Below are 16,150 nucleotides of genomic sequence, written 5' to 3' on the forward strand. Positions count from 1 at the left end.
AGGCTGCATGGACAAAGGTTGCAAATGAAAACTTGTGATTTTAGTTAAGTATATGACATTTTTTACAATCAACTGTATATGCTTTATACTGCATTAACCAAAGACATTAATAATCATTCATAAATACAATACAGTTCATAGGGGAACTGGGCTTGGACTAAAGATTATGTAGATCTGTCTACCAGACACAAACTGTCAACCTCAATCCAACTGTCCAGTAGGCTATCCTATGGCTTGATCTATGAATTTGTTTCAATGCAGACATAGATCATTATAAGTCAATAGTATTTTGCTACAAATATGCATGGTCCTATCAAATTTATTAGGCAAAATCAAGCAAAGATGATGCGAGACAAATTGCTATAAATTCTATAAGCAAGCACGGACTAGATTACTCAAATGTTGTGTCTATATTTGTGGATTCTAGTTCAACGTGTGCACCATATGGTTTAGCCAATAGATTTCTGTGGCTTTCCTGACAAACACAGAAAAGGATAAACAATGATTTGATCTGCATTTAAAAATCTATAAACAGATCAATGTTGCTTTGAGGAAAGCGTGAATGTCCATCTATAATCAAGAGCCATTTAATCATAGGCAGGCTGCAAATTCACACGTTACAATCAATAATATAGTTAGTGACAATGTTTCAGCGGTTATTAAGTTGTTTATTAATATACCCAACCCAGAACCATTACCATGTCAAGCAACCATTATCATGTTGAAGTTGAGTGGCTATAGGGAAACCTTTTTAGAAAGGATAGAGCCTACAATAAATAGAACCTAGAGAGCAGCCAGGCTCCATGGGTTGGCCAGTCCTCTTCTGTCTCTGCAGGATGGCGATTGAAAGAGTCTATTCACTTTTAAGTCCATATCGTTCATAAAGGTATTAAAATGTTTTCTCACTCATGGGTGATAAATATCAATTTAACGTTTTAATCATTTACCAGACATATACAGAGCAATTTAAAATCATGCATACATTTTCATACTTTCACTCTCCTGTAGGAATCCAACCAACAACTGTGTGGGAACAGGTGGGCTGTGGTGACAGGAGGAGTTTTCAGACAGAAATTTCAGGAGATATGAGACACAACCTGTCAGTTTGTGGGCACCAACTGCAGGAGTCATAAGGTAGAATCTAGATGAGAAACATGACTAGATAGACTCCGGACAGCTGGGAGTCAGTAGGTCAGGTGAACTGACCCTGAAGACTCTTAGCTGTCAGGTCTCAGGTCCTGCTAAGATCCAATAAGATGCTACAGTCATTAGAGAGAACATACCTTAGATACAAGATCCCAGGCAACACAGGATAAACTACACCAGAGATGACAAACAGAATCTAGCCCCGCTGGAACATAGACAATTGCTTCATGACATATGCTCAGTGCACATCTCGCCAGTGAGCTTTGCATGTTAACCACAGGTGTATTGGGGGTGAATGTAAGTAAACACACTTTACCCACATTTATGGTTTTACATCTTATTTGACCTAACCTTTTGTAGGAAAATGTATAGAAAGTATGGGGAGCTTTATTTTACTTCAGAGTAAAGCAACTACCAGTGGTGGCTCCTGATTGACTATGTAGTAAGGGTGGTAGAAAATGATAATAGAAGGTTTATCCAATTTTGTATCGATAATTATGCATTGTTGTCCCTTCAATCACATATTGCTCAAAGAAACGCTGGTTACACTAATATTTTGCTTTGTTAACCTGCTAATGTTCATTAATACTGGCAAGGGCCAAGCACGGGTTTAGCTCACAGGATATCTAGATGTCCACAATGGAATATTGACGGCAAAGCTATACCGCTGCATGTGCTGTATAGTAAAAAAAAAACACCAATTTGGCCTTAAAGGTTGACAGAAAATACTACTAGATCAATAGCTAGAACAACAATAATGAGGGAATCTGAATTCACACAACTTGCCGGAGAGATAGACATTTGTTAACTCAAAATCCATAACCAGAAGTAAACAAACACGTTAAGGTTATTAAAACCCAAATCTAGCGTTCCCTTATCCCAAACACATCATTGCAGAGTTTGTTATCTCAGAAGTTTTAATAATAATAAAACCACATGACACCAATGACAACGAAAAAGTACTGTAATTCAAATAACATTCATCAGAGAATGGCAGATGCTTAACAAGCCAGCTGGAGAGTCTAGCTAACTATTGTTAAACATTTTACAACTCCTAACCACTTCATTTACAGACATATTCCACTGAACAGTATTGCTGAAACAGTTGGTCAAATGAGAAGAATGGGTGTACGTCCACTTTTGCGTTATGTAGCTACAACAAAACCAAAGGCATTTCAGAAACACTCAACAATAGGTAACAAGGCTTTAAATGGCCTGTATCAGGCCCCTAGTATTATTGAATTGTCATTTCATTTTATCTGCTTCCATTGCCTGCTACACACTGCACAATTACTCTCCACAAACACTGGCAATGCATTACCTTCAACACATCAATTTGCCTACTCAAGTGTATCAGCAACAACTGTTTTTCACCACAAACCATATCTTTATTTCTAGACACTGTTGGAACTTAAAATATTGCTACTCACTTTGTGTATCTTACATCTGGTTTTAAAGTCTGAAAATATACTCTTTCATACTTGATTTTTTGTTTAAATATAGTTTGGATAATTGGATTATTGTTGATATTAATTGATATATGTATTTTCAATATTTTTATTTATTGTGTACTTTCAGAGAAATATTCCTTAGAGGTTTTGGGAGCCTTCTGAACCTGGGCAGAAAATACACAGCAGAACGTGGGATGCCACATCTTCTGAAAGTGGAACTTTTTGACAATATTCTTCACTGAATTGCCAAGGATGCTGACAAACACAAAGCCTCTTTCTGTTGGGCAAGACATAACCTTTTATAAAACCCTCACAATTGGTTTGCACAATACACCATTCTAAAACTATTAAAGATTAATTCATTCTGGACACTCAGTTTACTTGAATATCTAACAATTGACAAAGATAATTCGCGTGCCATTGAAAATGAAGCAGAATTGTCAAAGAACAGAATGGTGAAGACTATGAAGTGTGCCCTAAAGCAGGGTTGTGCAAACTAAAGTAACTACTATTTAATCACTTTGTAAAATAATTTAGTAGGCATATGGCTTCAATTACAAGGCATTACTTAACAAAGCGTTGACATCCTAGATGATGAATGAGAAAAAAGGAATAGCCTAGGAAATTAGAATTTCTCAGATAACCTTTCATGGAGAACAGAGCAAGACAAGAAACCGAACAAAGGAATTTTCAATTATGATTTTTTTACAATTTGTTTTTCAAAAACTGACCATACACAGATCAAATGAGAATTGATGAAACTAAGATCCACAACAGATAATTCCTTAGCATCAATAAGCCACTTTCAGAGTGTTGAGCGATCCTGTGACCTGATGAAAAGTACCAGAGATCATACACCTATACAGTTTAGTCAAGTGGCATCAATGTCTTCATCAGAGACAGAGCAGGGATGGAATAGTGTTATGCAAGCACACAAATCTGTAGTAAATTCTTTGGTAACTGTAATGGAGAAACAGGCACACCTTGTCCTCTGGCTGAGGGGAGCAAACTAGCCCTAAATGTCTTCATTTGGGAGAGAACATTAGGGTCGGGCCCACAGCAGTACCCAATTTTAACCGCAAGATGTCCCTCCAGCTCCACTGGAAAGTTTTGGCTGCTGCTTGGCTATGACAGCAGGACTGCAATACATTACTTTTAAGGGTAGTTTGCATTCTGCTTATAATGTTGTTGTTGGCTACTAATAATAGTTATAGAAGTGTCAATTGTGAATGCTAATATTAGCACATTTGTTGTATGGATTATCATTCATAGTATTAAACTTCAATACATTTAAAACTAAAATTATTTATACTATCAGTACTGAGAGATTTTTTTACATGCACAAAGAAAGTCTGTTTTAAACCAACCAATTTAGCTTGCTGGGTCCTACAATTTATTATTTTTTTATTAGGGAATATGACAAATAAAGTTAGAGACCTAACACAGACTTAGCAGATTGATGCTTTTGTTTAAATTTTTTACATTACCCTTCCTTAATTGCCTGGCACATTTATTTAATGTGATTTAAAAGAAGCATTTGGAGCCTTTCTCAAGGACACAAGAACCGATTTCTAAACTGCACCTTAACCCTGAGATTCAAAGCAGCAACCTTTTGGTTATTGACTTTAACCACTGAGCAGATGAGTGCACTTTGTGAAGGAGGCCATCCAAAACTTGTTAATCTCTTTGGAATTAACCTGATGGGATTGTATAGTATGTTGACAGAGAAGCTGTGCATCCAAATCATTAATCATAATATATAATACGTCTTTATGGTAAAATAACTGAATTATTTAGTAATTACTTCACTAAGAGTTATAACTTTATTATGACATTAATTTTAATCCATCCATTAAATACATACTGGCAATGAACCAAATCCTGTATTAGAGGCAGATAATCTTTCTTTCAGCTTGCATGCAAGTTGTCCTGCATAAACAAATAATGTAAAATAAATAACTTAATTTATTACTAGCAGTGTGTAAGATACAGACATTTAGGGGTTCCATATGAAGCAAGACATAGCAGATCTTCTTTAACAAAAGTATTGTCCTTATCCAATCTCAGGGCTGCAGTGACATAGCTATAGTAGTTTGTCAAAAGAAGGTATTGATGTATTACTGTGTGTGTGTGTGTGTGTGTGTGTGTGTGTGTGTGTGTGTGTGTGTGTGTGTGTGTGTGTGTGTGTGCGTGTATGCTGTATATATCACATGTACTGCTGCAGCAAGGCTTCGAGAATCTGTTGAAAAATCAGGCCCCCTGACTGGCAAAAACATCTTATGGCAATCTATTTTAATGATCAAAAACGTATTCATGATCAAACTTGGTGACGGCAACATATTCACTTAAGATTTCACTTGACGAAGGCCACATTAATATAAATGGATGACTGCAATAATCATAGCTCTTTCACAAAATAATACAGAAATGTGGGCCAACTCTACAATTCACTCAAACAGCAAGCCAAATATGAAGAGACGTTAAACTAAGCAGTGTGGAACCGTGGTAAACTGAACTCTTTCAGTTTTGACTTAACACAGGATTATTGGCTGTTTTAGAAAATAACAGTCCACCTTTCATCACTGGCTACATTTTTTTATTTTGTTTCACCATATATGGATTGTTTGTCACTGTTCATAATGATAGTTGATTAATATTCAAGACGCCAAAAACATTAAACACAATGTCTATTTACAAAAATAACTCTGTTTCAAATCATAGCCAAACACAGTGAAATCCTTCATTAACAAATTCTTCAAGTCCATACTTATGAACAATAGAAAAAGTATACATTTAACTTGGACCTCCATCATAAACCATACAAGTAGTTTCCTGTCTAGTTGGGACATAATCCAACTATAAAAACATAGCAGCGTGTTAGCAAAGCTAGGGAAATATGTAACTCCTTCCTAATGTTAATTTTGGCTCCTTCGACTCTAAACTGTAGGTTTCTTAAGTTAAAAAGCAGACGCAAAGCAGCTAGATCAAATGTGTTTGACTGAAGACTATATTCTGCACTGAGTTCCCACACTAAAAGTATTAGGACTGACGTCGAGCTGTCATTTAAAAATCACTTTGAAAATGTCATTTTCACTAACATTTACAGTAAAATGTTGTACTCAAACATTATGGTATTAATAATTACTGTGCTCTTCAGCGAAGAGCAAGCTTGCACCTCATTTCAAATAGGCTGTTAGTAAAGAAAATACTCAAAATAACTGTCCAGTAAGCTTTTGCAGCCTAGCTTTTTCCTGGGGACACACAAGATCTAAGTGAGAGGCAGTGATACAGTGGAGAGGCAAGCGGGCTCTTCCATTCAAGCACGTTGTGCACAAGAAAACATTTTAGTCTATACAAGGTAGAAAGCATACCACCACATTGTTCATTTGCTAACTGTATGTACGGATTAAGTAAATACGTGTAAAAAAAATATAAGTAAAAAAAGAAAATGTGGGAGGGGCACCTTATCATCATCTTTTTGGAAATAATTTTGAATATAATATATTAACCTATGAGAACATCAAATTTCCTGCTGTTGATCTAGTGTTTTGTGTGTGTGTGTGTGTGTGTGTGTGTGTGTGTGTGTGTGGGGGGGGGGGGTGGGGACACAAAAGTCAGTTTAGCGCATTTCTGCAACTTGTTTTGTTGTGCTTACAACTGACAACAAAGTCTGTACCAAGATGTCAATCACATCTTTCGTATACAACATGTAAATACCTGCATGTAGCCAACTCCCCTCTGCAGTTTTGCTCCAGAAATAACTTTAGTTGGTATACATAGTCTAATATATATGATGGGCTGATGTAGAATAGGTTACAGAACAGAATCACTGTCTGCTGGTCGTGCGCCAATTCATCTGCGTCATCTGTTGTGACCAGCCAGCTACAATGCAATGTGTCAACTACTGTAATTAGCTAAATTTATTTTTCTTGTGCTTTTAAGTATGGACCCATTTGGTGATATATTTTCCTATTGCTACAAAAATAGTAATCTAGCTGTGAATAATTTGGACAGTTAAATTGAATACATCAAAACACGTAATGATAGGACAACTGATCTGTATAGATCTCTAAACACACAAGGTAAAACTAAATACATAAAACACAGAGCAACAGAGACAAGCAAGAGAGAACTATTAACAAAGACAACAAACATCTAAAATATCAAAATAAATCCAAACCTCCTTCACACGCTCATACAGTATTTATCATTTCATTTTTTTAAATCCTTTATAACAGTTTGGTATTTTTAGACCTACACAGAGCATGCCACAAAACAGAAGGAAATGTGTAAATTGTGAATGGTAGAGAGACTGGTGTAGCAGAGACAATTGTAATGGTAATTGACTGAAAATGAGGAGAAAGATCTGTGGAAAGATCACATGCCCATTAGAAACAGTAAAACATGTGATTGCGTTTACTTCCTGAATAACATGTACCTTCTCAATATCCACACCATTTAAGTTTGAGTGTCATCAGCGTCACAATAAGGGCAAGCACTCAGCCATTCATCAAAGGAAAGAATAAGGCATGACCTTTCCTATAGTGAGCCTTTACAGTTTGTCAATCAATAAACTAATTGACAAATGCTCAGACATGTTCGATGAATTATGTTTATTCACTGTAACCAATGCCTCAATACCTGCCACAAACAGCTAACCACATCTCCCTCATATTAAGCTGGTCCAATATTCTTGTGGAGATGTTTATTAGAGAAGTGAAGGGGAGATTAGCAGAGAGGGAAACAAATAAAGGACTTTAAAGAGATCAGCAGATAAAAATCCAGAATCCTCTGCCCAGAATTTTTGGAAGACCTGTACATTTTGGGGAAGTTACCGGAATCTTGCAACCTTAAGTGGCAGGCACATAGTATGCATTATTCCTTGAGTAATGTTTCAGGCTAATTCCTTGTTGTGGTGTATTTTGTGCTGAAAATGTCTGTCCTCCTAGGATGATGAAGCGAGTAGGAGCCTTGACAGGGGCATCATGGGATAGGGTCATGGCTTTGCCAGTGTTGCCAGGGGCCACCAGAACGATCATTCCCATTGCAGAGACTTTGTCGGTGTGGTCCTCAGGTAAACACCCTAGACAGGCTGGGGACAATCAGGACTACAAGCGCTGCCAAGGCAACCACTGACACCAGGTTCCAGCCTTCCTCGCTCTCCTGGGGGAGAAAGGTCAGATTGACAGGGTCCAGTGGTCACATGGGTTATTAAATCAATAATGAAGACAACTCGAGTTTTGACACAGATATCATATTAGCTCCTCGATTACAGGAGCTTAAACAACCAATTTGCTTGGCTTTTGACAGGTCCAAATCCTCAAAACATTTAACACAGGAGTCCTTTGACTCATAGTTCAGTACATTTTTACTTAACTGGGAGACACACACACACTCATGTGAGAAGAGCATAGACTTAGAATTGCACTATCCATGTACACAGTATCCCTCTGTGTGTGTGTGTGTGTGTGTGTGTGTGTGTGTGTGTGAGTGATAGAGAGATAGAGAGATATCCTCATCTGTGTGTACCCAAATTGTTTAACGGTCTCCACAAAGTCAGTTAAACTTGAAAAACAAGTTCCTGCCCACGTTTTTTGGCTAGCCCCAACTAAGAAAATATTTATTTACACGGTTAGGATTAGTGAGATTTTTTGGCATTCAGTAGTGTTAAAAATCGGGTTGCTTTTAGGTTTAGCCATTACCAATAAGGTTTATGGTAAGGGATAAGCTTTAGGGGTAGGTTAAGATGAATCATAAAGTTTAGGTTATTGAAGTAATGGTTAGGTTTAGTGCTAGGGAATTGGGAACATGGTTTTCCACAATGAAAGAAAAATGTGTGTGTTTCTTTTGAAGTAGCTAATGTCACAATAGCTCACCCAGCAAGAAGAGAATTACTCACAGCTACTCATCCACACAAACACACCTGGCATCCCTGCCATCCAAAAATGGATGACTGACACACTAAGACTGGTGAAAATGACATATCTATTTGCAATATAACAATAAATAAGACATTACTTCAAACCCCCAATAAGTAGTCCCTTGAATATTGTCTTTGCACATAATCGCATGACCAACAGAACAAGTGCTGGTCTCCTGGATTCTTCTCTCATGTGGGTAACACAGCAAAAACACTACATTAAACACCGAAAGCTAAATAACATACCAACCTATTTAGACTCTCCTGCGAATACCTCTGATGAAATGGCCCTTGCTCAACAGCAAACCACATGCTCAAGTACCACATGCAACCTCCTTTTAAGTTAACCCAGAACAATGTCTGCTAAATCTGGCAGAAAGAGAAGGGGCACGAGAAGAGGGTGGACAGGGAGAGACGGTTTCTGGAAACCCCAGTACCCTTGCTCTCTGGCTGGTCGTCTCCCTGGCTGCTGCCCCGCCTCTGGAGCTCAGGCAGCAGAAGCGGGCGGTGACGTATCAGCCCTGTCATCCATCTTGGCTCTAGCAGTAAATCTCTGCACAGTCCTAACGGAGACATAAACGGACCACTGTGTCTCCCTCATCTAAGTCTGATGGACCACTCAGACAAAATATGCTTTTCTTTGCTATATCCAATGAAACAATGGCAAACAAGTGTGAAATCACGTCGATCTCTCTTCTCGCATCACTTTCTGTTTAAGTGCGACAGCTGCTCGGTTGTTCCAAGACAAGTTTGCTGAGTTGGAGCCACTCCATTAGGTGGAGTCATAGTAAACACAGTGAATAATGCATTTGGAGGCTGCCAGGAGAGGCTGTAGCGTATGACAGTCTGCTTCATTGACTCTGCCGTAACTTTAAGAGTCATTTAGAGACAGTATTCTACAACAATAGCAAAATCTCTATATATTGTATCAACCCTCTATGAACGTGATGGTCGTAGCCCATTTGGAGTTATTGAGGCTTTGGGATGTTTGCTTTATTTTGATGAACGGATCTTGGCGAACATCCCAGCAAACTGTGGACGCCTGAAGGTCTTTCAATGATGATCCGGGGACATCCCGACTCTAGACCGGGTCTTGCCTGTAACTTATGCTTGAATCAGAGACTTTATTTAAGCGGAATAACGTGCACTTCCACCACAGAATCCTGGAAGAATCCCGGTGAATCCAAACAACCCTTAACTACTTACAGGAACCATGAGTACCAGCTAGATGGCCAGTCTGGAGGTGTATGTGGCGTATTCTTCATTCAGACATACCCAGCGAATCTGGGCCTTCAGCACATAGCCAGCTACTCTTGGAGGACAGAAGAGTTCATTTTCTTTTCTTTTTCTAGAGAAAGAAAAGGGCATGCCCATACCTGGTCCCCTCTAGGACGCCAGCTCCTCCAAACAGCACCATATCAGGGCCACTATTACAATCATTCCTATGAAGGGGATGGAGAGAACAGGGGGCTCAGACGGAGGAGTGCAGCTCTGGGGAGAAAACAAGGGATTTTGGGGGAAATGGAGAGAGGAGGATGGAGGTGGTGAGATAGATAAAAAACAAAATAATGCGTATGTAAAGAAAGGCATACAGACGTAAACAACATCACAAGGGAATTAAGACAGAAAGACACACAGACAGACAAGTTGAGAGTGAATGACAGAGAGCAAAACAGGATGGAAGGAGGACCCAAGAAATAGAGAGAGAAAAGAGAGATAGACAGATTGATCATTAAAAACCATCAAATTTTTTAGGAATTTGATATTGCCCATCGTGTTATAGAGCGGTTATGTTAAACACATTTGATGGCAAGAATGAGTGAGTTGAGTTCAAATGGGTTTTGACCACAACAAAGCAATGGCGACGATGACAAGGAGGGGGAAAAACAGAAAGAGCACGCCATTAGAGCACATCAAAGATGATTAAAGACAACATGGACACCTGGTGAAATGGTTCCATCTTGTCATTTAAAGATCTCTGGCCACACTGAGAAGTGCTGCCGAAGACGTGTGGGGGAGGACTGAGGACCGACGGGGAGCGAAATGAACCACTGTCGTCCTCAGACTGAATGGTCGAAGTCTGAATCTTTGAGACGGAGAGCATGAACGCCCAATCAAAACATCTCATCAGGAGGGCTTATTGGAAGAGTACATTGGAATCATGTTTGAATCGGGGGTTGATTTGTAATTCTTCAATAAAGCTCTGATTCAGCACTTCCTGGTTTTGATGGCATCAGACGGAGAGGAAGAGAAATAAGATAGGGACAAGGTTTGCTTATATGTGAAGAGGGACAAACAGGGGAAAGGGCGAAATGTGCGGCGAGAAACTGCCCTATAGCAATGCATGTTGAGAAGAGGGTGGAAACGGCCGGGTAACAGAGTCGAGGACACAAGAATAACTGACCACACTGAGAATAACTGACCACACTGAGAATAACTGACCACACACTGCCACTGCATCACAATCAGCAATGGAAGCAAAGAGGCGACCAGACAAGTCACGTTTCCACGAGGCAAAGCTGTTTGACTGAGTAGCTGTTACTGACCCACATGCACACAATACTGACAGACTTGATGCTTAAAGAGAATTGGGTTAGTTAGCACCTATTTGCTCAAGTAAAACAGTGCGCGGTAAATGTGTGTATGTGCGTTTTCCTTTCTACTTACCTGTTCATTCGCTTACTCACCTTCTTGGATATCACATGGATTGTCCCTTCATTGAAGCACTTGTTTTCAACAGCTCGGACACAATCCTGTTACCAAGACTGCCTTCTCCTACGACCTCTCACCTGTGACCTCCCACCGCACAACCTCGCCAGCTCCGCCCGGCAGTGACGCAGATCCTGCTCCAGCTCCGCCCTTTCCTTCTGGCTGCAGTCAAACAGCCCCTGAAGCTCCGCCAGCTCCCCCTTCAGCCCCTCGCACTGAGATGGCAAGGAGAAAGCAGCCACAGGCACATAGACAGGGAGTGTGAGAGAGGAGAAAGAGAGAAAACAGGAAATGAGAGAAAGAGGGGTAAGAGAGAAAGAGGAGGTGAGAGGAGATGCAGTAATGTTGGGATGTGTGAAAGTCTGAAGTGGGAATGTCAGCGTCTGTATCCATACTTGTTTGTGTACTTGCCAAGCCCTGTCCTCAGCCAATCGGAGCTGGTCTCGGAGGGAGAGGACCTGGGCGGGGTCGTTCCAGTCAATACCGGTCTTGCCATCGAGCGAGATGTTCTTCTGGATGGAGGCGTCCGCCGAGCCCTGATTGCTCCCAGTCTGGGTCTTGGACAGGGTCATGTAGACATCAGCTTTCAGCGGTTCCACGTCCGACCCGGCACCCACTTCCTCGTGGGCCTCGCCCCCTTCTCCCCTCAAAGCCAGGTCGGCCTCATTAGAGCTATCATCCAGAGAGATTCCTGTATTAGAAATTCATAAGTGTTGTGTGTGTTTGTGTGTGCGTGTGCACGGTGCAGTGTGCGTGTGTGAAAACCGCAGTGCAGTACTCGCTTCATTACGGATTCCCTCTCAGCATCATTTATTAACTAAGAGAAAGTCATAACTTTTCCAGAGTTAAAACATTCATGACAATAACATCTTGTACGGCTTTGTGTTGCTTTGCTGAAACATAACCACACATTCCTGGAAGAGTTAAGATCAACAATTTAAGCTCAAATCGTTTTAAAGCAGAGTATTGTACTGCTGTGTTGTGTGTGGTGTATTACAGTTCAGCACTGTGAAACAACAAAACATCCTTGGTCTGTGAAAACACGACTCGTTAATTCGGTCACAAACCAAATCATACAACCGGGCTCCAACACACACCATTTCATCTAGCTCATTTCGTCTAGAGTGTGTCCGGTAGGGTTGAGATCACATGCACATCACACATCCAAACACACACATGATGAAAGACGTGTCTTGGAAAATACAGACACTCAAAGGCTTCGAGAAACCCAACACAGCTGCACCATTACGGCCAGGAGTTTGAGGGATGTTGGACAGAGCCGCCCAGTCTCGTCTCTCCATGGCAACACTTCATGGCACATCGGGCACCTGCGAGCTTAGTCCTGGTTGGTCGGGCCTGGAGATGGCGCACGCCTCCAAGTACCTAAGTACCAGTGAATACTTCCTGGTTGAGCAAGCAGCGTGATGAGACATAGAACGCACTCGAGGAAACATCTTAATCTTCTGTCACAAAGCTGCTGAAGTATCGCAGCCATGAGACGAGGCCATAAAAGCAAAATGGATGTCACAAAATTGGAAGAGCAAGAAACTGTCTTCACCTGCGGCCCCCAGGTTTTTTGTCAAAAAATCAGTTAAAAAATGTGATGGTTGATGGACATGAAGACAGATGGTGTTTCCAACTCATAGGTGTCTGGGTTTCTCCAGACAGACAGGCACTTTGGTTTGCAGATTGACAGCAGGCTCAGCCACTCACCTTGCTTGTTGCTGTTGTATCTGCTGCAGTTTGAGGCTCAGCTGTTTGTTGTCGTCCTTCAGAGTTTGACACTCGTCTATCAATGTACGACACTCAGCCTTCAGCTGGCCCACCTCACCTGAGAACACACACACAAACACACACACACACACACACACACATTTGTGAGTGATGGTGTGAGTGAGTGACGAGGGGTGGGGTGTTAAGAGGGGGGACGAAACACTAAACCTAAAGTAGTAGTCATGGTAACAGATTTCACAGCAATCTGTATATAGGCTACAATATATGGAGCTGTATAAAAGGCTGCATTCATACACAGGTATGCCAACTGAATTTATTTTCCCCCACCACTTGTCTTCGGACTAATCATTTCTGATCTCTTAAGGTCAGATCCTTTTCAGAGCTGTTCTGGTCAGGTGGGCTGCCTAAGCAAACACTGACATGTCGTATATGTAGTCCTCCACTGGACATGTTATGGTGGTGAATGAGAGTGGAAGGGCTGAGAAAAATGTGATAAGCTTCCCTTTGAACTCGACGGTCCTATGGCTACGTGCCTCTCCTCTCTCAGGCGCCCGCGTGGGTGGATATGAGAGAGGATGTCGGCTCAGTCTACTCTGAGAACCTGTATCACTATGTCCATTCCTGCACTACACATTTCTCCTCTGCTTTCTGTGGCACAGTCACTCTACGGAAATCTGAATCTCTGCTTGGCTTCGCTTGCACGCACACACACACACACACACACAATAAGAGTTCCAATTGTCTTTCAAAACAACCCTTTTCCCCCAGCACTCTCTTTCTGCTCCATTGAAGCCTTTTACTGAAAAGCTTCATGAAAGTTGGGCACACCCAATTAAAATGGATGGACTGGTAACACAAGGCAAACACGCACAACCGCTCGTAAACACCCACAGACTTTTTTTAATAACCCTGTGTTCCTTTGTTATGTTACATAATGATATGTCATTATTATAAAGCATATATGAAGTAGACAGAGAACAAGCTATTAGAAGCTATGCTATTTCTTAAAGGTCTGTATGACGAAGGAGGACAGCCTAGCAGTCTACTGTATCTGGGAAGGCTTTTGTTTAAGACACCAGACTCTCCTTAAAATAACCAAATGAATAAATCATCTCTGGAAAGGGAGACTGCAATTCATTAAAATCTACTATTAGTATGTAGGACAGTGTTGTTTTTTGAAATATTAATAGTGGAGTAGCAAGCCAAATGAGCAAATGGAGAACAAAGTAAAAGCTTTTCCTTGCATTCTGGACAGTTTGGGCATCTGGGGTTTTTTTTTTTTTTTTGGGGGGGGGGGGGGGGGTTCAAAAGAAGGGTCAGTTTTCCTTTGGAATCATCTCAACAGGGGCCAAGACAAACTATAATCCTAACGTTCACCCTAAAATATATGTTTCATATGGGATGTTTCAGAGAACAGACAGTGGTCAGGGAGTTTTGTTCTTCAGGGCCCAGGTGTTAGTTTGGTAGAGCAGTACCGGCATTGCTTTCCTCCCTCCTCATACTCTTCATGCAGATCTCCGCCCGCAAGGTGGTGATCTCCAGCTCGTACTCCTGGGCCGTGGTGTGGAGGCGCTGTAACTCGGCCCTCAGACGACATAGCTCCTCCTGAAGCAAGGCGATGTCGTTCTCCCTCTCCGCCGCAGCCTCCTCCCCAGCCTGCTGCAGCACCAGCACCTCCTCCTGGGCAGACCTCAGCTCCTCCTGCACCTCCCCCAGCTCACTCTCCTTCTCCTCCTCCAGAGAGTCCATCTCCTCCTGGACCGAGCGCAGCTGGGCTGGAGGTGAGGGGGCGTTGGATACAAAATGGTAGGAGAGTTCGCCAGAGCAGAGCAGGGAAAAGGGAAGGGAAGAAATGTCTGTTTCGATTCCTGACTCATCTGAATTCAGGCAAAACACAAGCTATGTCGACTTGTACAACAAGGACCTTCACACACAGACATGCTTGTTGTTTGAAATGAAAAGCTACACATGAACAGGACGTAGGATTTTACAGCACTAGACAGTTTTTGGACCCCAACCTGAACCAGATGGACAGTATGTTCTGGCTCAAAAACAAACAAGGCAACCAGCTGATATGAAGTGTGAGGTATAGTGAAGAAATTGTTATGCACGGGAGAAGAGACCTTGGTTGGCCACAAAAGATGTCTTAGCTCACTAGAAATACAGATCAATTCTTAAGGTCTCAAGCCTGTACATGGTTACACAGAAGATCCACATTTTCCTCTTCAAAACATCTGTCATGTACAGTACGGTACCTCAGTCATATGGCCTTCCGCCTTGGGCTTGCTGTTACTTGGCATGCTTCTTAACTGTCAATGGGACACACTAGTTTTCTGTATGGTTGAATAAACAAGGAACCAGGCAAGCCTAGTTCTGCCAGCCCGCGACTTAAAAGGATTAATTATGTTGCCCTCCCTGGATTCGGACCTGGGACTCCCATGTGACAGACTTTAGTCTTTAACCACTACGCCACTAAGCTATACATGTGCAGAGGTGTGGTGTGGGTATACTTCTGCATTGTTAAATCAATTTCTTGAAACTCCACGGAACTAGTTCCCTACATTAGCTAACTACCAAAGCAACAACAGGTTTAAGAGGGTTGCTACACTACATTCAACACCTTAAATTAGAAAGAGGTCAATGTAGATGGCTAATTAATAGCTAGACAGTAATATAAACAATGACTCCAATCACTCCATGGCAATTGTTGCTTTAGAAAACAATGACATTTGAATAGCCAACCACTACGCTAGGCGAACTACAAGGAAATCGAAAGCATTGATAGAATCTCAAATCGCATACTACAAGAATGTACTTCGCGGATGACGATGAAGTACGTACTGTTTTGTAAATAGTAAGCTAGTATGCCAGTACTTGACCGATTGGGACATACTACCTCGTCAGACATTAGATAGTTTCAAGTTTCAAGGTTTATTTGTCAAATGCACCGAACAACACTGCGTCATCCGGCACAAAGCAATTCTTGTGACATATGGCACCCTACGTAGTGAGAGAGAAGAAATAAGCAAACAACGTGGCAGTGAATGTAGCCATTGTCAGTGCAACTTTTCTCCATGGTGTACCAGAAGTGTGATCATTTTGTCGCAGATTAACATCACGCCAAGTATGAATATTTAGCAAGACACCATTAATCATTGTGTTAAACTGACTAACATTTCTAAAGTTTACT

The 16,150-nt window shown here is 41.3% G+C and overlaps 1 protein-coding gene across 7 annotated transcripts in view; it reads right to left on the minus strand.

Moving 5' to 3' along the window:
* Nucleotides 1-5,176: 5,176 nt before the first annotated feature.
* LOC105027831 (coiled-coil domain-containing protein 136) overlaps nt 5,177-16,150 on the minus strand; it is a 28,740-nt gene continuing 17,766 nt past the window's right edge. For 5 of the 7 annotated variants that reach the window (XM_010900126.3, XM_010900122.3, XM_034290096.1 and 2 more), the window contains 6 exons: nt 14,436-14,735; nt 12,940-13,057; nt 11,622-11,898; nt 11,307-11,441; nt 9,894-10,008; nt 7,679-7,760 (listed from right to left, as the gene is read on the minus strand). In XM_010900126.3, the coding sequence (XP_010898428.2) occupies nt 9,904-10,008; nt 11,307-11,441; nt 11,622-11,898; nt 12,940-13,057; nt 14,436-14,735 (935 nt within the window). In that variant the 3' untranslated portion in view covers nt 7,679-7,760; nt 9,894-9,903. Of the gene's footprint in view, nt 7,761-9,893; nt 10,009-11,306; nt 11,442-11,621; nt 11,899-12,939; nt 13,058-14,435; nt 14,736-16,150 lie in introns of all 7 variants that reach the window. The other 2 variants (XR_002195999.2, XM_010900123.4) reach the window with 2 other exon arrangements.

Source organism: Esox lucius, chromosome 23 (genome assembly GCF_011004845.1).
Source record: "Esox lucius isolate fEsoLuc1 chromosome 23, fEsoLuc1.pri, whole genome shotgun sequence".
NCBI lineage: Eukaryota > Metazoa > Chordata > Actinopteri > Esociformes > Esocidae > Esox > Esox lucius.